We start from the raw sequence: 26,912 nt of genomic DNA, 5'->3' as shown, positions 1-26,912 counted from the left end.
TGTCATCTATTCTTGGCCTAAATTAAATAATTTTGTTAAAAACACTCTTGGATACTCAAATCTGTTCGTGATTTCATGGACTGATTTTCAAACTATTCAATTCATTTAAGGTCGGATTTCAAACAGGAAAGAATATTACTTAGGAACGTATATGACTCTTTTTTTTTTTTTTTTTTTTTTACTTAGGCACCCTATTTATGAAAGGAAAACAGAGTGCGTTCGTCACAACTGGGTTGGTTATTTATTGATTCAGGGGTCGATTGGGACTTGAGTTAATTTTCTCTCCTCCTGAATCTTGCTGCAGGCTCGTGTATATCAAGTAATACAATAGCTAACTAAACATATGCAACAAAAAACCTACTCTATCTTTGATGCATGTTACTAAAATGATGATGAAAAGCAAGGATAATATTTTTTTACATCAAACCAACGGTCATAAATTGATTGCAAAATGTTATTTACAGTTAATAGCAAATATAGTTTTTCCTACCCCTTACCAAGTCCTGTAACTTTTTAAGTATGTGAAAATTGATTGGTCCGTATTTTTGTTTCCTGAGAATGTGACATATCAAAGCTTACATCTAAAAGTATCCAACTAAGGCCCTCCTTTCTTTCTTGAGTTACGAACAACACTAACATAACTAATTTACAAGCGGTGTGAATAATTAACTTGTCAACTGTATTTGTGGAAATTCATTGACTACGGCTTGTAAGATTTGATTATTAGAGAAATTATTTTGTAATCAGAAAATTCATAGTATAAGATTATAAAATGTAGTATATTCGTTTATGTATACACTTATTTGATATAATTTTTCAATATATATTCTTGTGACCCAATGTTATACCGGCTAGTTCAATGTGTTCTATCGAATCAAATATATTTCTATCAGAGAAAATTCAAGTCGTAATTTCCAATCTACGATTTCAATATTCATATAAAGTGAATGAATGTATTCTAATTTCATACATTTCTATTTTTTCGAGACTATATATTTACAAATTAATTCAAATTTACATCGATCCATTTATTTTTTTCAGTTACATAACCTGATTAGTATAATTTATTCCAGACAGTCAAAGGATAAGTGTGCATCATAACTTTTGATAAGTAAATGTAACGAGAGGAAAAAAAAAATTCTTTCCAAGCTCACTCTCATATTTATATAGACTGATGCGTTGAAAGCCAACTCTTGAGTTCTCCTGTCGACTCTTGAAATTAATTGTCTGAAATCGACCGTCCAATCCGAAGAAGGAATATAGATTCATGAAGAATTAATGAACACACTTGTTGTATTCGACACTGTAGCTGATATTGTAAGCAGTCGAGAAACAGTGCTATAGCATAACATTTGCACAATGAAATGTAATTCTTAAATATACAACATCATTTCTTTATGAATACGATTTATTGTCTTGAGGTTTATTGATAATTATACATTATTTATGTCTGAAAATAATTTCTCTGAAGATTGTTGTTGTAAGTGATGGTGTAAAAACAAAATGCGCATCCACTTTCTTGGACAAATGTGATATTAAACTCGACATCCCGAATCTCCCCTTCTTTTAATGCTCAGAATTTACCTGCGATCTTTTATGTTTTCATGTTGGACTTTCTCCCAACCCCTTTTTGGCGGATACCAATTTGCTCTCTTTCTGTTTACCACTGCTGTGTATTTAATGTGATATTGAGCCTTCTGCCTTGGCAAACTCACATGATTGAGCAGGGAATATAGAACGCAGACGCATCAGTCAATGCAAATTGATAGAGCCAGTGTGGAGCTGAGGCGGAGAATCAGCTCAAGCCGATGTGTATTCAGATGGCTGATTAAGTACATGAAATTATGGAGCTCTGCAGACATAATCCAGTTTATCAAGGCTCCCATCCAAATCTAAAAAGAACGTTCTCATTGCTTCAATGTTGCTGTCATTCGTACGACGTTTCATTATTACTCTGGGGAAAAATGAAGACAACATCACAATTATGATCGTTGTGTGCACAATATTAAACTCACCATAGAATTAAAGCAAACGGTTACCATTGAAACAAAAATCAGCAAACCCCCAAATTATCAAAATGTTGATATATCCCAATACCTCGAGGAAAGATTACATTTTATTTTCATGGGGTGTAAAACATAGAAGTTAGACGGGTAAAAGTCTTTTACTTCAAGTATTTCAGTAACATAAACGGATCTTTTAACTGTTTCACGTTTGTTAATCATTCTATTCTATTGCCTTAAAGGGTTTCCTTAAAATACCTCTGCAAACTCCGAAGAGTCCTTAATACGAAACGTACATTTTTTTCAATTCAATTTAAATTTCACTGATATTTGTTTTGATCCTGATATTTGGTTCTGACCCAATCAAAAGGTTATGAGAATGAACTACTTACTATACCCCAAGTTTCAATTGATTATGATTTCATTGTTCCTTTGTTTGAAGGTAACGTTACGTTTGATCTTAATCGCAATAAATGAGTCTTTCATGCAGAGTCTTCCTTGTTCATCATCGTATCATACAGTCACATGGCTCTTTCTTTGATAACAGTGTATACAGACCGTCTAGCTTAGAGATATGTTATATGTTTTTATAAGACATTGAGAACCCTGGGTGAGAATAATTAAATCAAGGAATACTTTGTTGTTTTAGATAGATGGATGTGTTGGAGTAAAGAGACATTGTCTGCTGATGCAGGATCGGTGAGGAGCTAAAGTATTGATTGAAGGAGCTCTTTCCTGCTCTCCAAAATTGTTTTCTTTACAGAGCCTGCTTTTTCAGGATTTTTTTTCAGCGACTACTGTGAGTCATTCCATTCGGATTTAACGTTTAAAATGACGTGCATGTTCTTAATGTTTCTCTTTAAAAAGTGATTTACGTAATAGATTTCTTTTGAAGAAATACCCATTTTAACTGCACTTTGTTTAACACGAATCCCTCTGCACATCGGTTAAGCATTAAAGATATTTATGGCGTTTCCATTAAGCATTTTACCTTGCCAAGTATTAACCTTCTTTGAAGTGGGTTAAAATCCTTATTTCTCGTATCCATAGATTTAAATTTAATGATGGAAATTCATAACTTGTAGTTGATTTCTAGATGAATTAAATGTCTGCCCATTCTCTGTAATCCCAAGCAAGTTCTATCTTAAACTCTTAAACGCTTAAACGCCCTCGAAATCCATTTATGTTGGTATCATGTGACTAGAATGTCATACGAGAAACCAGTGGCACGTATCTTACAAGTCTCTCTTGCATCAAGGATTAGATTTATCATTCCAAGTTGAAAACACCATAATCTGTGCGTCACTTCCCCGGCAGATGCTGGCCTAGCTTCGCAATCCTGGAGATAAAAGCCCTTAGGGAGTAAATGGAACGTTGGCATACACGAGAGTGAAGCTAGATGCTTTTTACACTCCCAACCCAGAGGCACTGTCGGGTAATATTTTAAGCAAACTATAGCTCGTGCTCGCGATCCCTGGAAACCTCCTGTTTGAACATTTCCATTTTCATACAGTTTCACCTTAGCGAATGGGCTTCTCACTTCTTGCGGAGTTCAAATGGACATACGTAGAGCACTTTTGGGGGTATTCCTGTGCATACATGTCAAGACAGTTTTATCCCCTTTCCTTTCATATTTATCTAGTATTCAATTAAGATAAGTTAAAATAGGATAATACAAGATGCATTTGTTGGTATCTAACAAACAAAAATTGAATTGAATAAGTGGTTGCAGTTTAAAAAATAAAATAAAAGGCCTAGCATAATGACATACTTTAGAGCTGAATGAAACCATGTCAATACAAAAAGAAAGAAAACTAAGAATTTACAGCTTACCTATATTTTCTTAATAATGATAATACTATTGAGGTGGCAAGAAAGCATAACAGAGCCAACACAAATAAAGGTGAAAAAAAAAAAAAAGCAAAGATACAGCAGCTAAGCGGGAAAAGGACCAAAAGGAACCAGGGCAGAAGGGAAAAGGAAAGAAAGGCAGGGAAAAGTACGAAGGAAGAAGAACAAAATGGTATAAGGAACAAAAATAAAAGCGAAAGAGGTGAACATGGAGAGGTGGATAATAGCTAGAAAAAATAGGAAATCAGTATAATTATGAAGTCAACTTCAGTTTACCGGTAACCTCATGCAGTTCACCGATAATACATACAATTATATATTATATATATATATTACAAATATATTTAGATTACGCAATTACATGTTTCAAATAGCAAAATTTAAAAAAAAGAAAAGGAGTTCAATCAGAAAATTGATCGATGACAGATTTTAAAGTATTTTGTATCACAAATGCAAAGTAAACATTAATATATTGTAAGCTGCTTGGAGATGAAGGTGACAAGAAGAATGATTGACTAGGGGAATGTAAAAGTGAGAAGAGGAAAGAAAAGAAATAGATTAGGTCCCTCTGACAGGGCTCAAAATGTTTATGAGAAGTATATTGATGACATATAAAAATACAACAAACACAAAATTACTTCGATAAGAGAAGGTGAACACGAACAGATATCAAATAAATTTTCATCATCTGGTTATTTCAACCCAGTTCTAAGTTTTCTTTCCTCTATAAAATATACAAATCGAATTATAGAAGAAGGCACCATCTAAATACTCACCGTAGTTTTGTTGTTATTGTTGTTGCGGCTTCATGCATAACAGTAGCAAAATAGTCAATAGGATTTAAATTCAAAACCATACAGAAGATTCTATATATCTAAAAATCTTTAAAGTCGTCATTTCCTTCATTCCCTTTGCATATGCTACACGCCGACAACCCTCCCCCTCCTGTCATGTATTTACCAGCATACGCTGTTTGCTTCGATGCTGACGAGGGTGACCTTTACATACAAATTAAGTTCATCAAACCACGCCGTATTGATTATTCGACAGTCCCTCTAACTTCCTACGGAGAGTTGTTAGAATTCGGACCACATTGATTTCTAGACATAGTATTACGTAATAGCTGAATGGCCTAATTTGTCCCTTAGCCTAAGAATATTGTAGAGTATTTGCCAATGATGTAATCAATCAGCGCTGGTAAATTAATTCCATTATTTATCATTAGCTTCTAACCACACACAGCGGGTGACGAGAGGCCAGATTCTGCGGGGAAACATGATTAGGAGGGTGAACCGAATTGGGTAATCCTTCAAGAGATCATTCAACTGCGACGAGATCAAAGGACATATAGATAAATATAAAATCTGATAAAATGGACAATAAACTTAAACAAATCATTCTGAAATGAAAAATATCTGAAAAGGTTTTCTGTAATTCATTCATAATGAATTGCTTTCGCTTGAAGCTAACACGTATACGGTGTAGGCCTACATAGAAAATATTGTAGTAAGTTATCCTATGAAAAATGAGGAGGGGCAAATTGGGGGCAAGAAAAAATATGCCGGGGAGGAAATTTCTTTTCCCCATCGATCCAGAACCGGAAATGTTTCTTTACACCAATCCTCCGAAACTGTTGATATTATTCGTTAACATGTGAGTGCGATTTAGGCCCAAGTGTTATTAATTTAACTTGAGTGACATGCTGGCATCTATATCAGGAGAATGCCAGCGTTAACATTACGTAGTCATGTTAGTTAGAAGATATTGAAAAGCTGTCTTTGTTTAAAGGTAAAGGAGTTTGTGACTACATCTGATATAGCAATATATCAATATGCTTGGATGTACATCAATATTCAGTATCCCTTATACACAGCGTTTGCACCGGGAAATATTAATTAAGTATTTAATAAGATTAATAATATTCAATCAGTCACTATACTATTAGACGTACGGTGTGTAGTATTGATCTACGGTAGATGTAGACATAGTTTTCCCGATTGACATTTCTTTTAATTAAGATATCTAGGTTACACATAATTCCATTCTCACAATGCGCCTGACCTCTTAGAAATTAAAATCAATCATTACCCTATAAAATACTTCACAATTCAACATATTTAGCTCGAAATCAATCGGTACATTCAAAATAATTATCATTAACTATTTTTTTTATTAACGAAATAAATCGTAATGGCTTTTACAGACGTGGATCCTAGAGCTTGTTTTCTCTTCAAATAGCTTGGTGTACAGTTGAACCTGTATATTTCCCCATTCTCTGACGTCACGTGTCAAAGGTCAAGCCTACTTCACAACACGTATAGCTGAGAGGACAGGAGGTAGTGACAATAAGAATAAGTTCACTGCTACCTGCTATACATATTTACTTTAACAGGACGTTAATGTGTTAGAGTGACGGGTGGGGATCCCAGTAGGTAGCCACACTCAACTATCATAGTATGGTAGTCACGATTTAGCGCATGTACGCCGTCAAAATATTCATGAGAGGTGCGCGCGCGTGTATGTGTAGGACCGTAGGAAATAAGATAGTGGGTGAGGGTGAGGGTGAGAGTGAGCGCGGGTGAGGGTACGAGTGAGCGCGAGTGAGTATGTGTATGATTGTATGATGTGTGTGCGTGTGCGAGTGCGTGTTATCTGTGTTTGAGCGCGCGCATGTAGGAACTCCCTCCACGGTACTTTAATGCATGATGGTTTTAAGCTACCGAGCACTACTAAATACTACGCCCTTCTTGGTCATATTCAATGAGGAAAAATTGGGAGGGCTATATAATTATTAATTTTCAATAATAGTGTACATCTGTGTTCAACGAAGGACTCGGTATTTTTATACAAAATTAATTGGCTTGATTAGCCTTCTTCAAGAATGTCCAGCAAAATGTGTAGCAATACTTTCCAATTCATAAATTGATTGAGGGAAATTGGTTATGCTATTGTTGCAGGTTTTAATCGAATTGGCATTAGTGAGCACTTATGTTTAATTTGATGTTGATTCTTTGTAACAATCATGCTATAAAAAAAGCTGATTAGCAAATTTGGCTCCATGGAATCGAAGGCTATAAGCACCACCATAATCGTAATTAATATGAGACAGTGCTCCGCAAAGAGGCTTCACTGTTCTATTCGATCAAATTGTGAAGGAAAAAACGTTTGTACTTTGAATATACTGCATTATCTATTCTCACATGTTTTCGACAATGTTGGCCTTTTCCTTCACTACCTGTCTGCGCGCCCCGCACAAATATCTTCACGAGCAGGCAACAGGGTGAGGAAGTCGATGGACCATAATGCATCCTTCTCTCCCGCCATAAAGGTTCCCACTTGATGATTGATGGTAAATGCCATTCCTAGCCTGGAGCACTCATCACATGAACCCATCCCACCGTCTCACATGAATAACATGTGACCTACAGAAATCACGTGACAAATTCATCACGCTTATTATAGCGTTGGGTGGTGTCATTAGAGTCTTCTAGTGCGAGTTCATGCCAGGGGGTTTGATGGGAGATGATTGCCAAAGTTCAAGTTTGGACTATTTTAGTCGATGATCATGATATTGATTACTGACTTTATAGGTTGCCCAAACAATAGTCTTCAGTGGTATTCCACCGTTGCATTTCTTTTCCGCATATTATTTACCGAATAAGCATTTTACAGGGAGGTGTTAGAAGAGTAAACCGCTGCCGATTATTATCACAACAAGTTTTACGACGTCAATGAAACTACTTTCTTGGTTCAGTTTGAATTTATGGCTATAATCAAAGGACATTTTAACCAAAAAATGGAGATTATCAAAGAAACTCTTTGTATTATTTCCTTTGTAAGACCATTTACCAAAATCTTAGATTTTCTTGTCAGTGACATTGCATCAATATACATATACATATTTGGTCCGTTTATCTTTTAGTAGTTATCGTTGTTTTAATTGTTTATATATTATTGAAACGGTTAATAGTAAGCAAATAATTACCGTTGCTGAAGGTGATGGGACAAACTATCACTTCCGAGGCGATCTGGATGTAGCTATCTTTCCGAAGTGAAGCTGAGGAAAGATAGCGTATACATTCTGATCGACGAGGAAGTGATAGTTTGCCATCGCCTGAAACCAATCGTAGAGCAAGATTCTTAGTATGTGGGATATAATTGTAAATATGTCATTTGAAAGAGACGAATTCAAAGAATTATTTTTCAGTCATTGTAAATCTCGTCACCCCCCCCCCCCTCAAACAGCATAAAAATACAATGTTCATACAATTGTTCATTGGTTGAGAGAATTTTCAGAATGATGGGCCTTTAAACAAAGATACTATTTTTTTCTTAGGTTCATGTTTTCTTGTATACAAGTACAGGGCATGTTCAGTACATCGCTTGAAAGGTGAAAATTCAACATCGCCTGAATAGGAAAGAAAATTGTCTGGCGGTGGCATTGACAAGTCAAAAGAAATGCATCTCACTAGCCTGCCCTCAAATTCCCCCTAATACGATTCCATAGTACAAAGCCATTACCTACCCTCACTCTGACTGTGTACATGTATCACGTGACCATTCAAATATCAACATGCCTTCAAATTGATTCTATTTTTATACCTGATTTGCTATGTCAACCGAATCCCCCGAATGGCAATTTTGTTGAAGCCACCCCTTGTCCCCCTCTAGAAAGGCAATGCTTTAACGGGAAGAGTTGGCGTTTTTCATATCCTGTCTTTCCTCGTGCGCTCTGTGTCTTGTTTGCATGTAGCTGTTCAGATTTCTTAGGCCCTATTCAGTATTCACTACCCGTTTAACTCAGGCCACATAATGAGCAATGTCTACAACAATTTTTATCCCGATTTTGAAGGGTTTCTTATTCGTGGGGGAACAGATTGATTGTGCTATGTTCTCCAGAAAGTGGAGAAGGTTAATGATACATAATTTTGTCGTTTACGCACTGCATTTTCCCTCTTTACTCCACCTACCTCTCTCTCTCTCTCTCTTTCTCTGTCTCTTTTCTACTTCCCCTTTGTATCTCTGGCTTATGCAATGTCCCTGTCTAGGGGGTGGGGTGGTAGGTAATACCACACTAGTTTTAAGTTCACTCTCACCCTCGTTATTTTGTCCGGTCGATGTCCGCCTAAGGCTCCCACACGCTAATAGGTATCGCCTAACTGTGGCCGCATACAGCTTATGTGGTAGGCACTCATCGTACACGCTTGCAATGGCGACACAATTTATGCACACAACTACTGTCCACCCGTATTGGTCATTTTGCATCCATATTGCATTCACTGGTATTGTGAAAATGTTAATATCACGGCATGAACAATTTGTCACAGGTTTCGTTATTCATGCTGTTCGAATAAAACAAATCATCAATAATTGTTGTTATTGTTCGTTCAGTCGTATCTTACTACATTGTTGTTGTTCGTTTAATGATGAAAGTGTTGTATAAGTATTGTGAACAGAGTTTTATGTATTTAATGATTGTTTCTATAAAAAAAAAAAAAGATGCACTCGTGACTTTTCTGGCCATTCCTAAGAGAAGCTAGGCAAGACAAACGAGTAAGAGAGAGAGAGAGAGAGAGAGAGAGAAAGATAGAGAAAGAGAGAGAGAGAGAGAGAGAGACTGGGGGACCTGCTGATTTGCGTGTAAATACAGTATAGAATATATAAGTATACAGTCACAGTTTAAGTATACATACAAATAATAATTTGTGTTCTTGGCCAAGCTAATAATGAATTAATGATTATATTTTAGTTGTAGGAACTAAATTATATGCATCTTTTTTTCCTTCATAAAAAATTATGTCAAGTAGGTCCAGAATTTATATCTTCGAACATGGTAAACCTTATTAAACCTTTTTTGTTTATAATCTGCAGTCTTCCAAGTTATGCCTTTGGGGTCTGTTGTTCCCTTAACAATTTAAATTCAAGAACCTGAATCCTCTTTTATATAGTTTAACATATTGAATGATTTTAATATCCGACGCCTCGATACAAACTGTAGTGGTATACACCTTTAACATTACTTCATATTAAATGTAACAGAAGAGTTGTATCAGTTCGCCTAAGTTGTAGGTCTATAATCTTGCAAACACTAAGCAAGAAAAGTATACGAATTAAAGTAGGTATATGTGTTTATCAGTAACAGGAGACCGATAGTACTAGTAGCATGTGGTACCGATGTTAGATCTAAACCGGCAAAGTTTAATCAAGAATGACATATTCCCTTTATGTATCACCCACACATCCACCCACATCAACCTCCCCACTCACGCAGTAACGTCTGATATTTCCAAAACGGACAACTGCTGTGCTGGATATTGTTCAAATGTAATGACTGTTTTTTGATGCGATGCACATTAGAATAATGTGAAACATGCTTCTAAATCCTGTTCGCTGTTTGGTTTATTTGTTGCATCTTGACTTATCCTCCCAATCCGTTGTGCAGAGGGAGCAATGGTTGTGCAACCTGTGTCAGCGACAACGCTCTTTTATTACTCAGTCTGGCCTGTGGCAGCAGGGCTCACTATTGGCGATTCGGAGGTCGCCTAGGAAACGAAGAAACAGCCTTGATGATGCTGCATTCGTCATTAATGTCGTAAGTCCTGTTGCATTGAAATTTGAGAAAAGTCCAAGTTCGAGTCTTGCTCTACGATCGATGTATCAATGTGGCTGGCTGCTCAATTTCTTTTCTAGTCTCAAATTTGTGTTTCTTTTTGCTAGCTTTTCTTGGATGGTTCGACTTGTATTTTCAGGGTTAATTTCAAAACCTTTTAGATAAAATACCAAAGACAATCTAATTCTCAATGTTTTTTGTTCGTCAAAACAGTTTGATGGGACTGCGCAAGTAATGTCAGCCAATTTCGCTATATTGTTTTCATGCTTTTAATGTTCAGATATCTGGTTAAACTGCATGATTATCTTGCGCAAGTTTTGTTTGTTTATCAGGCCGCTATTGTGCTAATAGAAGTCATTGCTTCAATTGTTATTTTTAATGGTTATTTGTCGACATTTTGAATGAAGATCGTTACGTGAGCATGCTGCATGGCTTCAGAATAACGAACTTCTCAATTTCAATGCACAGCACTTACACCTGTTATTTTATCAATATGACTTTGTATTTGAATTTGTATTAATTCGACCAAATTAACAAATTCATTGTCTCTCTTGATATATTTTGATGTAATAATCTCAAATACGATGTTTTGAGACCATTCGATTCTATATTTTCACTTCATTACACGACCACAGTTGGTCATTGTAGCACGAATGTTGCAATCTCTGTGCACGATATTTTGCATGTTTAATAAAATAACTATTCAGAATGTGTCTTATATTTAGATGTTCAATTATCCCATTGTTCTTTATAATGAAGGATTTTCTCTGATGTTATACTCCCGTATACATTTTCTTACATGGAGAAGCTGATTGTACGTCGTCAAAAGTCTAATAATTCACATTAATAACGCTTGTGCACTTGATATAATTTCGAATTTTCTCATATAAATTTTGTCATGGTAAAAAAATATATAACAAAAAGGTCCTGGTTGTGGTTAAGTACTCGATTCCAATCCACTAATGAGGCGTGCTTACTTCATGCTGATGCAATATGTTGATATATTGACCACAAACTATCCACTTAGGTTTAATTCATGAAGCACTAATAAATTAATAAACTGCGGAGTAGATTGATATTGACAATTTGTCCGTAGTAGCTAGATGTAGGGATGACAGGTATCTTCCTGCTAAAACATTGCCCTCGCAATTTTTTTTTCTTCAGATCTGTAGATATATATAAACATATGTTAAAAAAACACGATTGGCTATGCGGTTTTTTATATTAATATGGGAAAATGGGAAGTATTTTGAGCGGACTGTGTATAGTAATTGAAACCCTGTACAAGCAGAACCACTAGGGCAAGTGGATCGACAACTGGAATTGCCATTCAAGAAGCTTCATAAGAATGTTCTATAGCTGAACAATATTCGTGCGCATATGCTGATCATTGAGGTTTTAATCTTACAATCCCCCTCCCCCGCTCCGCCATTTCGACGAGCCCCATTATGTCACTTTCGTTCTCTAATAATGTAGCACCTGGTGTTGGTTATTGGGGTGAGAAAAATCTGAACATGAGGTCGTCTTTTAATGGATTTATAGCTTGCAGATATATCCGAATAGTGACATATCTTCTACTTAAACGACAACCCACATGACTAAACGGGACGTTCATCTCTTCGATCAAAAACGTCCTTCAGATGTAGACATAAAGATGTTTAGGTTATGTTCCGAAGAAAAGGGAGGATTCATCTTCCTATTCTTGGATCGTGGGAATGATTATTTTTAATGTGAAATATTTCCGTTATTACATTTTTAGATTTCCTCCTGTTAAAGCCGCTCGGTCTGGGTTAAAACAAGACATTTCTATAAAGTCTTTTCATTTCAAACTTTAACCTTTATTTAGTCTAAAGTGAAAAAAAGAATTCCACACTGTGATATGATGTTTCCTAGGCGACTGGCATATGGAAAGGATTGGTATAGTAAAGACAATCATATGCCCTGTATTGTTTAGCCTTTCTTTATCAGTTCAAATTGTAAATGTAGCTTCCGTAGTTTGACTTAAAAAAACCCCAACATGATCGCTTTTGTTGTATGATAGTATTAAAACAAGTCTTAGTAATGAATCCCTGTATACACATTTTGTAGTAAGCCGCCTTCTGTTCAAGATGATATTTATTTTTCTAAGATAGGCTTTCATGTGACGTTGATTGAAATGGAAAGAGTTAAATTATCTGAATTTCACGCATTTTCGAATCAACTTGGAAAAAAACAGAGAGAGTATTCACTTGAATCAAACATGCATTCTGTAACGTTATAAAGGTTTTTATTTAATATGTTGGCGATATGCATTTGTTCTATCTGTACTGTGCGCCATAATTTATCATCGGAGATGATGATGCATGAAAAACACATTATGCGCATAAGTTACTATAGTAACCTACGTTGATGGGTAACGACTTCCAATAAAAAGGGGCCGTTTATATTTTTCATTTTTAACTCTTTGTTTGCCGTTATAGGAGTCAACATCTATTTCAAATGCAGGTTCGAATGCATTTAATCGAAATCATTATTTTGCCAAGTATATTGATCAAGCCTGGATACACACTGTTGTTTGTACTCGTAAGATAATGGCTACCTTGATGGGAGAAGGCGATTGCAGTTGTTTTCGTTATCCAACCAGATTCACATTTCCATCTTGGGTATGGACTGGCAAATTTAGATAATTAGACAAAATAAATTAGTGCTGTGCGGTATAATTTAAACTACTCGACTATAAAACACTTCTGTATGTATGAAGATAAATATGAATATAATTTTCAAGATACCTTTGATAGGTTAGGGAGAGTTATATACAACTGGAAGGTATCGTTTAAAAGACTTTGAATTATAAACTGAAATGCTTTAAAACATCGTATGTTAAGTTTAGTAATAGTTATAATTATACTAAATATTTTGTAACGTTAAAGCTCGGTGTTAGGGAAATATGTGCAGCGACTGTTATTAACTAGTACATGTAACAATAAAATGTGGGAAAGGGAAACATGTGAAAGTGGAATTGGAGTTTCTTTTAATTTTTTTAATCTGAATGTGTTTATTTAAAACCTTTCAGTGTTTAAAAGCAATTTACGTCAAAAAGCATTTTTTTTCCTCAACAAACGAAAAAGCTGATGAAAGCATGTGTTACATGATAAAGTATGATGACATCATCATGATAAGTAGATTGTAGAGGGAGTGAAAGGCAGTATAATTATCATCGTGATTCACGCAGTGACTCTGTCGTCAGATTCAGTCTCATATCTCAGTCGTTATGCTCCAACGAATATGCAGCAATTACTTAAAGGGATGATGGATAACAAATTGCACGAATGAAGGGAAATAGCAACCAATCACGAAAAGGAAAGCACGTTGGACTGGTAGGAAGGCCACCGTACCGTTCATATTTGTCTTGGTTGTTTAAGTTATAGGTTAACTTCTGTACCAACATGACTAAGAACCGTGAGTGTAGTTATCGTTATAAACGAGTGGACATTATTTATGAAAATAAACGAGTTTTTTGTTGAAGAAGATGCGGCATACTCTTTTAAATAAATTAGTTAAATGTATCTATATTTTGAAAATAGGTTCACCCCTCCCCCTTTTTTTCCGCCGGAATATTATTTAACGTAAAAAGGGTTTTCGGTATTCGTTTCATCCACGCTAAAGTTCATACAGAGACAGCGGTGCATTACATTTTCATTGGTTTTGTTAATATGGCCACTAAAGTGTCTGCAAAACGTGTCTAAATGTCGTTTCGGACACACGTTTAAACAAGTACATGCACCATTATAAAACCACGAACCATGAATTTTACATGATACTAATGTGCAGTAAAGTTCACAAAGCTGTGTTTATTACATCGTCAATCTCGTGATGATGTGTACTACTCATTTTTAGCTGATTAGACATATGAATTGTATACACACTAAATACATTTTCTATTTAAAGATATTAAACAAAAAATTATTTGTGGAAAGTGAATTCGTCAGTGGGATTTACTGACAAAACTAGCTGACTACTATAAACGAAAAAGTGATTTTTCACATGTAGATGTATGTTCACTTGTTTTTTGTATTCCACTCATGGGATGGATTATAACTTTCAAAGGGGTCCACAAATGCACAATGCATGTTAAGTATACGTTATTGATATTAATAGAATAACTTTACAAGCCAATCCTGCGCTATTGTAGCAAAGCATTTTTAAATCGACATGCTGAAATCAATGAAAAAACAGAGCATCAAGCCACCGTCGTTTGTAGCAAAAACGATTACTATAACCTTTAGGAAAAATCTGTATTCAGAAGCTGACTGATAAACACAAATCACTAAAATCTAAGATTTATATGTCATATCCTGGGGGTGTCTTAACAACTCATGACTCTATTAACCTAATAACAATTCTAAAGATTGGAATTAGAGATATCCCTTTGATGATTGTCTGTTATTTTGTCAAACGATAGGCTTATAAAGGGAGATATAAACTCGCATATATCTTGTTGTTTTTGCCGCCACGCTGGCGCCACAGTAGACAGAAGTGATCCGTGACTATGAAGCTCAATGCACTGATGAGCTATATAATACGTTTCAAGAAATAACATTGCAGGATTTACTGCCTCTGCTCTCCATAAAGGTGGTTTTTGCAAGTCACATATATCATGTTGTTCAAATGTACCTGTCATATATTCTAACTAAATTTTATAAATCCGCTTGCATTTGCCTAGCATTACCCCCAGATTAGTTTTGACGATGTTTTCAATGATTTTATATCTCATAGATTGGTTTACTTTATCAGATACTTAAATCACATTACGAATTGAATTTCATGTTTGATAATTTACGATTAAAAGAAAAGATCCTAAGTGAAACTTTATTGTAGAGAGTTAGAGCGGTCAAAATAAATAAGGTAATATTTATGTAATTGACCAACACTCGAAAAAAAAGATAATTTTATATTTCGTCTTTGTATACAACGGTAGGCCTACCTATATATCAGGGTGTATTTCTAAATGTCGTAGGTGTTGAACTCTGTTCTATAGGATTTGTAGCAAACAGTCGTATAGGAAGTAAAAACCAATCCCAGCTACTCATCTTTAATCCAGGCGGACTTGAGTGGATTTCCATTCCTCAGCGCCATATTCCATCTTGAACCACTTCTTTTCATCTGCCCTCGATCGATAACCAAGCTAGACCATTTTGAGATGACATCCTATACTCCAGACTTCTCGCATCACCTGCAAGATGACTCTAGAGGATGCAAAGCCTTTCCTTTCAAGACGACCAGGTCATACTAAACCAGTCGTGGAAAGGGGTTTATTCGACCTTCTTAAAACACTTCAGCGGATAAAGTACGCACGCTTTTATGAAAAGAAAGCAGATATCCGAATTGAGGCGCATTATTCCACCCCTTTCTCTCTCCGTCCCCATCTCTCTTATTCCCTTTCTCTCTCATTCTCGCCCTTGCGCTATCAACAAAATATTGAACGAACGAACAGGCACCAGATGAAATGTTTTATTCAATTTTAATTTCAATTAGCATTGTCTATGGAAACGTATGTGTATCACCGAAAACGTATTCTTTCGTAATATATACTTGACGGGAAAATGTTATTAAAAAGGGAGTTTATATCTTTAAGATAATCAGTAACCATGCCGACAGAATATTTAATGATTTAGGTTTGATTTCAACTTCAAAGTATTCACCCGATCGCAAATACGAGACTGTCTATGCTGTATAGGGAAATATCTCTTCATTTCCTTAATCCTTTTCAACGCCCCACAAGAGTTTTTTTTTATTAGAAAATATCACCAGCCTCTCCGGTAAGGCTACCACATGATGTCACCGGAAGCTTCCTATACTGAAAGGGAAATCTCATTGAACTATTCATTCACTAATTATGATTGGGTACTTTTTAATATCACTCTGCATAAAACGTGCAGATTATTACATGGACCTTATATATTATGCACGGCAAATAAGCCGTGTACTAAACAAGTTGTACAATAAAGTGTACTTCTACCACTATACAACAGCACATATGAGAAATATAACTTAGACAAATAATTGCAATTTGCAATAGATTTGAGATGGATGTGCACAAATCTAATATCGAATTATCACAAATCACAGTCAAATACAATTTTTTATGCGGGATTTCCTTTTTTACGTGTCCAGTAGTTGAAATTACAACGATAAAAAAAAAACTCTCAGTTTTTGGCTACAATCTCATTATTCATGGGGCCTTACTGGAATCATAAAATCCCATCTACAATCGTGTACAAGGTGAGTAGTTTAATAGGCAATCTGATTTGAATGCACAGATAGAATGATATATCCGGGAATGTAATTGGTTCTATTGTGTGATTACTACGCTAAGGTTTAGGATCCCAAGATAGGCTTCTGCTACTGAATGAAAGATGAAATTGTCTTGGTATCACTTCTTTCGTACACTATTGCATTGTCATGAATCAAAGATTTATGCATTAAACATGAACCAATCCAATTAGTCAAGCCCCTCCCCCAGAACTTCAATCGTGTTTGCTTTCTGTATTATTTTCTAGCAGAAACCTGTAACAATGATCGCATGTTTAGTTTATGTCAATTGCAAGGTTATTTGCCAGTAATTTGATTGGCAAGCAAAGATAATAATTTGTAGAAACATCAATCGAAATGTTTTTACAGGTACCATCCCAGCATGGCCTCGAGTTTATCAAATGACAATTATTATCCTCTTACAAATTTATTCTAGGGTTTGACGTGGCTGAGTCGAATGTTTAATATAAATGCGAGGCTTGTGAATTGAAGTAGATAAACATACGAGAGCGAACTGTGTGCTAAGCTGCATGCGAGCCTAACATTTGTTATTCCGTTGTATATTGCTTTGCGCTGACTGAGGTTCATTAAAGATATAATAATAGCTTGAAAGGGAAGGAACAACATCCCTCAACACCCTCCCGAACCCCCCCCCCCCAATAATTTACAAAATTGTTCCTATAATAGGTTTATTTGTCCTGAATCTACCAAATTACATTAACATTAAGGTATTTTTTTATTTGTTCCTCTGTCGACTGTAAACTACTCCTTTTTTCCCGTTTCATCTGCACCCTCATGCTTTGTTCAGTATTCGGCATAATTCGTCCTAAAATTCCTGATTATATAAGATTATTCATAATGTACTCACAATGTTAAAGGTATAGACCAGTTTTGGAAACGCCCTTCTCTCAAAAAATGAAACGGGAACTCTTATTACCAATCATGTGAAAGAATATGTTTTGACTAATACGTGATGATACAAATTTTTCCGGGAAACCGCCTACTAATTGATATATTTGGTAAATTATCATATCGATCCGGCCTGGGGGTGTTTTTTATAAAGCTGTTCGTAAGTTACGCACGACTTTATGCACGACTGGTGATAAGTTCTTGTGCTACATGTAAATGATTGAGAATCTGATTAGCACCGAAGAACATGTTCCAGTCGTGCGTAAAGTCGTGCGTAACTTACGAACATCTTTATGAAACACCCCCCTGGATAGACATCACGAATGCACTTCAACATTGAACATTTTGGCATATGTTTCTGCTTTTTTGCGAATTAAGGTTGAATTATTGCCATCTAGACCTCTGAAGGCAATATTTAAATAAATTTGAATGGGTATGTTGCACCCAAAACCTTTGAACCGCAATTTTACCACTACTGGTCTACATATACCGTTTGTCCGAAAGTATGCGATATGTTATAGCGTTACTGCGTTTGGGATTAATATGAAATCACAGCCTATAGAAGAGATGTAAAGCATGCCGAAACATTGCACGATCTATCAGTGTCAAGTAGTTATTTCGAACCTTCCATTATTTCATGGAGGCCCATAATTAACCAAATAGACATTTTCATCAAATGTCATTCAAACTTTATGAAACTTGTTGAACATCATACTTCATCGTTACAAATACATTGAATAAGATCTCTCTGCCTCGTAAACGTTGTAATTGAAGAGAATATATTTATTTAAAAATGAACGCGTTTTGTAATACTGTAGCAATACCGCGTACACCAGCTGTGACTTTTTTCTCTATCTCTTCTTCTTTCAGTATTTTATCTTCAAGATTAGGGCTTTATGCATGTAAGGTCTATGGACTTTAATTTCTGCTCATACAGGGAAGGGTTTGGGTATGGGAAGAAAATGCTACAATCCTGGGACCCGTTTCACAAAGCCTTTTTCAATGCAAAAGGACAAAAATCAGTGACAAATCTGCTGATAACCAATCAAAAGCAAGGATTTTACTAGCTTATTACAAAAAACTATCATTGAATTGTCATTGATGACAAGTTTGTGAAATGGGGCACTGGTTGCAAAAAAATAATGATGCAGCCAAGCTTGATATCGCTATTTCAAGTCATTGTATACAGTCAATTTCTGTTCTCGTTTAAAATACTAAGATAGATGATAATCTTTAAGTGAAATTCTGTCGCTCCAATTATCTTTCCTTTTGAATATGAAACATCCCTTGAAATTTATTCGAAACATTAAATTCTAGACCACTCGAATGTTAGAGTGTTTTCTCAAGAAGGATACGAGCTGTGTAGAGATCGATGTATTATCCAGCGATCCATACCATACTGTTTGACTCTCTACACCCAGTGACAATTCATAAAACGAATCACCTACTGACATTTCTCTTTCGAATCCTGTTGAACTTTAGAATGGGATTGCATCAAGTAAACAGTGTAAAGGGTATATGTAGCATCCAATGCAAATCACTTGATTGAGATGTATGCTTGCCCTGGCCTGTAACCTGGTTCATCAATCTGCTCGTTCGCCGACATATACAGTACAACAGAATAGTTGTGTAGCAGGAACGGCAAAGAAAACCGAAATATCTTGTGTTAATTTATGTTATGTGTCCTAGCTATTTCTCATTTGCAGTAAAATATACCTTAGTTTAGTGTGGAGTATTTAATGTTGAAGGTTACTTCTTAACAACAAATTCACGAAATTCATCTCACTCTAAAAAAAAGTTCAATGATTGTCGGTAATTTGGGATATTTGTTCAATCTATTACTACATGTATTACAGTAAATGCATATTCCTGACATTATTTATTCTTAATAAATGTTTTCACTTAAGAAGATCAATGCAGTCTCCTTCTGTCAAAAATGACAATGTTTAATTGTTAGGGTATGTTTTCTGACGAAAGTGTTAGAACATGGCTATCATTTTTGCTAATGAGTATGTCAAGTAATCGTAAACCTCCGTCTTGACAGCAGAATAATAGATCAATGTATGTTGAGTTTTCTTTTTCTTCTTCAGAAGAGCGATATGCTGGCGTGTTTTTTTTTTCTAGTGAGCTTTTCGTCTTGCCACTTTCTTTGCAAATGGCGCAATGATACAGTTCTACAAGAAAAATGTGTTACCTCTGTAATTCCTTCATCTGCTTAAAATGCTTGTTTTAAGTCCTTCGCGGTAAATCGAGGCTCTCCATGTGATCCAATTGCCCCAGTTTTCAGTCAGGGTGCTAAATGTTACCACAACACACAAAGCGATAGTGATCGATGCCGTTTGAAGACATGTACTTATGTACGTCCGTTGTATGCTCATCAAAGATTAGATTTTAAACCCTCGTTCATACACGACGTGGTAAACCGGTACAAGAGAAGGCAAAATAGAAATACATGTATTTGTACATGAAAAGGGACGGCAAGTGAGGTGAATAAGTCTATGTGAGCAACAAAGGTCCATTCCCACTTAACAGTTCTTTAAGTTATGAGGTATGGAGATGTGACACGTATTTCTTCTTCTTCTTCTTTTCCTTTTGATTCTTCTTCTTCTTTACCTTCTTCTCTTTTTTGTTCAATTTTGTCTTTATGGTGTATTACGGCTATATGTGTGAAGGAAACTGAACGTGGCGTCTTGTCTCTCTCTCATAGATCGGAATGGCCCAACGAACAGTGTAATTCCCTCCTACGCCTCCCTCTCCCTCTTCATCTTGTATTGATAACTGGAGAGCTCAGAGAATTGTCTAATGGTCTTTGAAATGATTTTTCAACGCTTAAACATTTACTTCTCTGTAGCAATTTCAATATACCACACTAGATAACATGTAACATGTAAAATACATGACAAGTATTGCTCAACATGTGTATATTAAGTTCGTGTGTTTGGTTTTTGTCAACTTAACGTCCATGTGCTCATGACGAATTCGATATAAACATTTTCTTGGCTTTATCGTCTCTTCCAGAGATCACGAGTAGATTAAGAGACTATATATTTGAAGAAATAATGGTATCTTGGGAAATAAATGTTTCTTCATCAATGACTCTAAAACTATTGGAATATTTACTTTGTACTGTCGTACAGAGTTCCCTGGGAACGTTTAGCATCCTCGAGCAAGGCAGTGTTCAGTGTACATCATAGATAATTGGATATTTTACTAAAACAGAATATTGTAGCTATATTTTTTCAAGCATGGAGTCAACTGAAACTGAGATATATGAAATGTGTATATATTGTATTGGTGTGTCAACATAATGATGACATATCCTAGACAAACACACTATAATGATCTCTATGAATCATTTCACAAAGACCCTATAACAAGCTCATTTATCCTACAGTTACGGGTATCTTCTTCTTTTTTTAGATTAAGAAGAAAAGAATGGAAATAGTTTTACAGTAATAAATACAACTTATCATCGACCAGTTGCTATTTACTTCTCTTTTAAGTGAATACAATTATGTTAATTTGTATTTCAGAGTCGTGAGAGACGAAAGAAACTGGAACGTGGTGCCTCTTTCTCATCGAGTGACGGTGAAAGGGTTCGTCCGCCATTGCATCGCGGTCTTAGTGAGCAGTTATCAGCTCCAATAACTTCATTACAGAACCAACCTCTTACTGAGGTCTCGTCTTCCAATAGTAGCTTGGACCGAAGTCAACAACAGTCACCAGATTCTAGCTCACGTAAGAAATATTTATATAGGGATCTATCGTAACATCTCTACTGTAAGAATGTACTGATAAAGTTGTACAGGTTTCGATCCGTATATGTAATGAACATGTACTATGTGAACCGTTTAAAGAGGGGCATGGAGCCATTTGCCTCCCTCAATATCCCTAATTAATCTTAAAGACCCTATCCGATCAAAATACAACCTGATATAAATGGAAAACTGAATGAATGTAGAATACAAATGTAAAGGAATAAAAAGCATTTACCCTTTATTGCACAAAAGCAAATTAAAACCTCATTTCTGCACCCCTCCAAATTACGGTTCAACAGGGGTCAACTTTGCCGAAGTTACAGTGACGACATAACTTGTGGACCTCATCGGTTCACCTATGTAGCTGAGGCGATGAGCCGTGCTTAATCAGTGCAACGTCATTGTGAATATGCGTACTAAACATAAGATAATGTCATCAAGTCGATAGCTTTCAAGTTTTAGGTCGACAACTTCCGATTTTCAAAGCTTTAGATTTAGAGTTTTCAGAGAGCTGATACTCTGACAAACACTAAAATGGCTTATATAATTGATGATATTGTAATCTATGGCTCATAAGCTTTCCGTTGGTATAAAATTCATCCATTTAATTTTTTCAGTTCGGATATGGTGTTTAACTTTAAGATATAAGCTGTCAAGAAACAGCAAAATGAAAATAATGAAAACTAGAAAGCAAAAAACAGAACCACTGCCTTTGTAAGATTACATATCGCACTTCTTCACCTCTAGAATCTGATAGATCTACCCTGTGTTATCACATTACTCTTCGACATAACGATGATAGGGTTTTATTCGTTAGGAAGTTGCCATTTAGCACGGAAAATTAAAGTGCTTCTTATATATTTTTTTTTATTATAATGTCTTTCGTTGAGGTTTGAAATAATATTTCTGAATTCTATACATTCTTATTTTTGAAAAGTAAACATAATTTCTATGTTTCAAATAAAACAAACAACCGGCACTCATAAAAATGGAAATTTCTAAAACAACAATTCAGTAATCCATGAACAAGGAATACACTCTGATGAAAGGAGTTCTGTATAATTGTCACGTTTCCTAAAACATAACACTTTCTATGTGGAGAATATTTTAAGACAATTTACTTCAAAATACAATTCTACTAAATATTACTCATCAAATAATACTTAAAAAAAAAAAAAAAAATTAATACAACAGTTATAGTCCATTTCTCTTCATCTAACTTGGTAAAAATAATCCTCGTTTTTCTATGAAAGGCATATCCTGCAGTATGAAACAACATCGAAATTATAGGTCGTTAGTTCATTTTTTCTTAAAGTTGAGAAATGATATTCAATTCGACTATCTTACTTTGTATCCTATCTCAGCTACCAAGTCGAATAAAGGTAATGGTATACGATCATCGTCTTCTTCATTTGAATCGGATCGATCATCGATACAAAAAGGTGAGAAGCAGAAATATTTGTCATCTGGTAGAAACCCGTTACGATTCAACATTGTTAGAAGTTTCGATTTCTAATTAGAGAATCAAAAACAGATTTATTTGTAGTGATTTCCAAGTGATTTCCAACCGAAATCCTTTCATTTTCCTTGAAAAGTTCATGTCCATGTATTTGCTAGAAATGTGGATTTAGAAAAGATAGTTTATTCTTATCAAGCATAAACCATAAATAATTAGTGCATTGTTAATTCAAAAATTTCCATTACGCAGCCTATAGAATATAACAGTTTATGGTTAAAGGTTCTTAATTCACCTTATTATTTATTTCAGTTTTAATTTAATTCCTATTTCGCATACTTGCAGATTCCCAATCATCACAAAGCCAAAGAAACGGAACCCGGTCCTCACCTTCATCAGCCGAATCGTCACATTCCTCCCCTAGTCGTAGTGCTCATTCTATGGTAGTCAGTCAACCAACGGATGGGTTCCAGGTACACGGGAAGAACGGAGAGCCTCACAACCCTCGCCTTCCAGATAACCCAACCAAACCTAGACCAAGAGACTCACCGTCATCGAAAGTTTCTCGACAATACGATGGAAATAAGACAGATGTTTTGCGAGATTCGCCTTCTTTGAGGAAACCAGATAGAAACAATTCACCGGGATTGCTTGAACATGATAAAGACCCGGTGATTTCTCATAAATCTCGTACCTTGGATTCGTCAAGGAAGGAAAAAACTCAGTCTCCGGACAGAACTAGCCATCAAGGGGCGTCAGGGCATGAAAGGAACAATGCTCAAAACCCTCGCATAAGGGACAGGTCTCCAGTAGTGGAAGGGTCAAAACAGAATTCCCCGCAACAACCTCGTAGTCTGGACATTTCTCCAGTATTTAGAGACGTTCCAAGGAAATTCGGGTCTGTGAAACAACCTGAACACGATCTAGTGCACGAATCAATACATTCACAGACAGCTTCGAATGTTGTTTCTAGAAGAACTGATATTCTCACGCGTGATGAAAATGTAGGATTTGTACCCGTCGCAACAGTGAGTGAGAACCCGAGTAGGACTAGACTTAGACAAAATTCACCTGATTCAAAACCAAGACTTCGACAAAATTCACCTGATTCAAAACCCAGGCCTAGTCGAATTGATGTTGCCATGAGTAAGGAAGAAGTTAAAGTGAGGGGACGTGATAGTGAAAAACAATCTCCTCCAGTCACGCAAAGCGTTGCCCCTTCTAGTGATAAACCCAAGGAAAAGCCTTATATTTCATCTCATGATGAGAGAGAGGGTAGTATAGATGATAGTGAAATGATGCGTCAACTATTAGCCATGGCTGGTAGTAATGCCTCATGTGAAACAAAGGAGAAAACCAAAGAAAAGGAAGGTGCAATTGACAAATTAGACAAAACGCAGATTGGATCGAGAGATAGTGAACGAACTCACGTTGGGGAAGACCTGTCTGGCAAGAATCCCAGGCCTATTTTCACTTTGACCGCTGACAGAGGTAGTCCTATATCAACGTTCGTTCTATCGTCATCAAAAGAGAGTCTAGCCTCTAACGCGGATAAGGATGAATGTCAATCTTCTATGCAGACTCATTTACCAAGCACTGTTTCTAATGTGACGGTAAAACCTGACGTCTCCATGTATAACCCACATCATATAGACGCAGACACCATGGCTGAGGAAGAAACGCGACTTGCAGAGGAAAAATCAATGGGAGAAGCAGTTTCTAAAATGTTGAGATTAAAGCGAGGAAAGTCTGAGGAGTTACCCCCTAGACAGGGTTCCCTTGACGACAGTCACTATAAGCTCATTAAAAGACAGGAAACTGTGCCATCGGAGTACGAAAGTCTCAGTGATAGTGAAATTAGGGATGATCAAAGTAGAAGAGGTAGGAAAACACTCCTTGGGGATAGACCAAAGCAGAATTCGGAAGACTTGTCAGATCTACCAGGACTTACAGATCTAGGGGCAATAGGAGGTGGTGATGATGATTCAATATGGCCTCCAAATACAGATGGAGCTGAGTCAAAATACATCTCAGTTGAAGATCTCACAAAAGTTGGATTGGGAGGGAGAATGGCTGCAGTCGGACAAAAACACTCGAGTAATGGCATACGACGAAAGCGTCAAAAGCCTGCCGGAGATACGCCACTGTCACCAATATTCGATGTAGAAGGAGGAAGTCCACCGACTGAACTGGCTACTGATCTGTTGTCTTCTGAATGCACTTCTCTTGCAGATGATTCGGAGGATGACATCAATCGTGACTACTATGAGGACCAAGATTACATGACAGAAGATCGGTCGTACTCCAGTTTTGACAGCGGCGATGACTACACTGACTACATGGAAGACGTCATCATGGAGGACATCAGTATGGAACATGAAGTAGTGGAACATCTTTCGCCTTACCGAATAAAAGAAGAGGGTTTAGCAACCGTAATGGAAGAGCAAGAGGAAATAGATGAATATTATTTGGATGAAGAGGATGAAGACGAGGAGGAGGAAGCTGAAGAATCAGAAGAAGAAACCATACCAGAACAAGATCGTATGAACATGCTATCTACTATCCAGGAACAGACCTCAGAAGAAACCCAGGAGAGCCCTGATTATATGTCACCGTGTGAAGATAGGTTTAGTACAGGTCGAAGCTCTGAACAAAGATCGCGTAAGGATCAACCATCATGGGATGCATCTGCATCAGCATCCGCATCAGATTTATCAGATTTGTCAACTGATCAGACTTTTGAATCTTTGTCTTCCGTTTTAACACGTGAACACATCGCACCAGTAGCAGCCACTGTAGAAAAAGACATGGTAGCACAGTCTCCATACCGTCCTCAGCTAGACATTGACCTTACGCCAAACGCCAAGCGCGACAACTCTGGCGTTTTAGATTCACCAAGAACACCAACAATGGATTCCAAAGCTTATGAACGACCCAGAATTACAAGTCCTAGTAAAATATTTAATGTATCCTCCCCTCGCACTAGTCCTATTTCACCAAACCCTTTCTCGCCTCCCCTAACTCCCAAATCATGGGCTGCAAAGCGCACATTTCCAGAAACCATGTTTCCAATGGAGCACTCCACACAAGTAGAATCAGAGGTGGAAACGCATGCTCCGAACGATGATCGAAGAAAATGTCGCTCGGTTCTGACTCAAATGGGATCTAGTTTCGAGGAATTTGCTAGCATTACGTGGCCTGAAACACTCACTGAAGACCCCTCTTCATCCCGTAGTAAATCCTTTAAAAGTCCTTTATTCGTTGAAACAGGTAGCACAATTAGTCCTGAGGATAGCACAAGCACATCAGAGAACACAGTTATAGCATGTGATAATTTGAAATCTAAGTCAGCTCAGACGCAAACTATGGTTGAACGTCGAACGCAAACGACACCACCTCCACTCGGCGAGCAAAGCAAGTCTCGTTCAAAATCATTCTCCGACGCAGCTGTGGGGCCTGGTAACGAAAGCCCAGAATCCAACTCTTCTTCCCCTTCTAAGTCTGTCCATACAACTAGCATTGGCGTAGGTACCAGCCCTGAGATGTCACCCACCTCCTCCACTCATTCTACAGACACTGATTTCAGCTTCAGAAGACCGTTTGCGTTTGAGGAAATCAAGCACACCATGGCATCCAATGCATCATCCAGCGGATCTTCCAGTCCAGAACCTAGTGGAGCAGCTAGGAGAAACCCGAGAGCATCAAGGAAAGATACAGGATCACAAAGTACTACTCAGGACACGATTGCTGCCATGAAACACAGCGGACAGTTTTCGGGAAAGGACTATCTAAAGGTAAGGATCAGCCCTCGAGACCGACAAAATCTCGCGGACCTTCTCATATTATTCTAGAAATCTTAATAACGTTTACATTCACACAATTTGTTATGTTTGCTTATGTACAGAAGAGCAGTTTCGCTTTGTTCATGGTAAAGATAAACATACACTCTTTAACAAGATTCGAAGGAGAAGGACACGATTACGATGATTAATGAAAAACATACGTTTTTAAATGTTACCCTCAGTCATATATAT

The 26,912-nt window shown here is 36.6% G+C and overlaps 1 protein-coding gene across 1 annotated transcript in view; it reads left to right on the top strand.

The window, feature by feature from the left end:
- LOC115929873 (protein piccolo-like) overlaps window positions 1–26,912 on the top strand; it is a 61,764-nt gene that overhangs the window by 33,636 nt on the left and 1,216 nt on the right. The window contains exons 3-5 of the mRNA XM_030999968.1: window positions 21,198–21,402; window positions 22,787–22,864; window positions 23,224–26,672. Of these exons, the coding sequence (XP_030855828.1) occupies window positions 21,198–21,402; window positions 22,787–22,864; window positions 23,224–26,672 (3,732 nt within the window). The remainder of the gene's footprint in view (window positions 1–21,197; window positions 21,403–22,786; window positions 22,865–23,223; window positions 26,673–26,912) is intronic.

This window comes from Strongylocentrotus purpuratus, unplaced genomic scaffold, assembly GCF_000002235.5.
Source record: "Strongylocentrotus purpuratus isolate Spur 01 unplaced genomic scaffold, Spur_5.0 spur5_scaffold_6, whole genome shotgun sequence".
NCBI lineage: Eukaryota > Metazoa > Echinodermata > Echinoidea > Camarodonta > Strongylocentrotidae > Strongylocentrotus > Strongylocentrotus purpuratus.
This window is presented reverse-complemented; position numbering and strand designations above follow the sequence as displayed.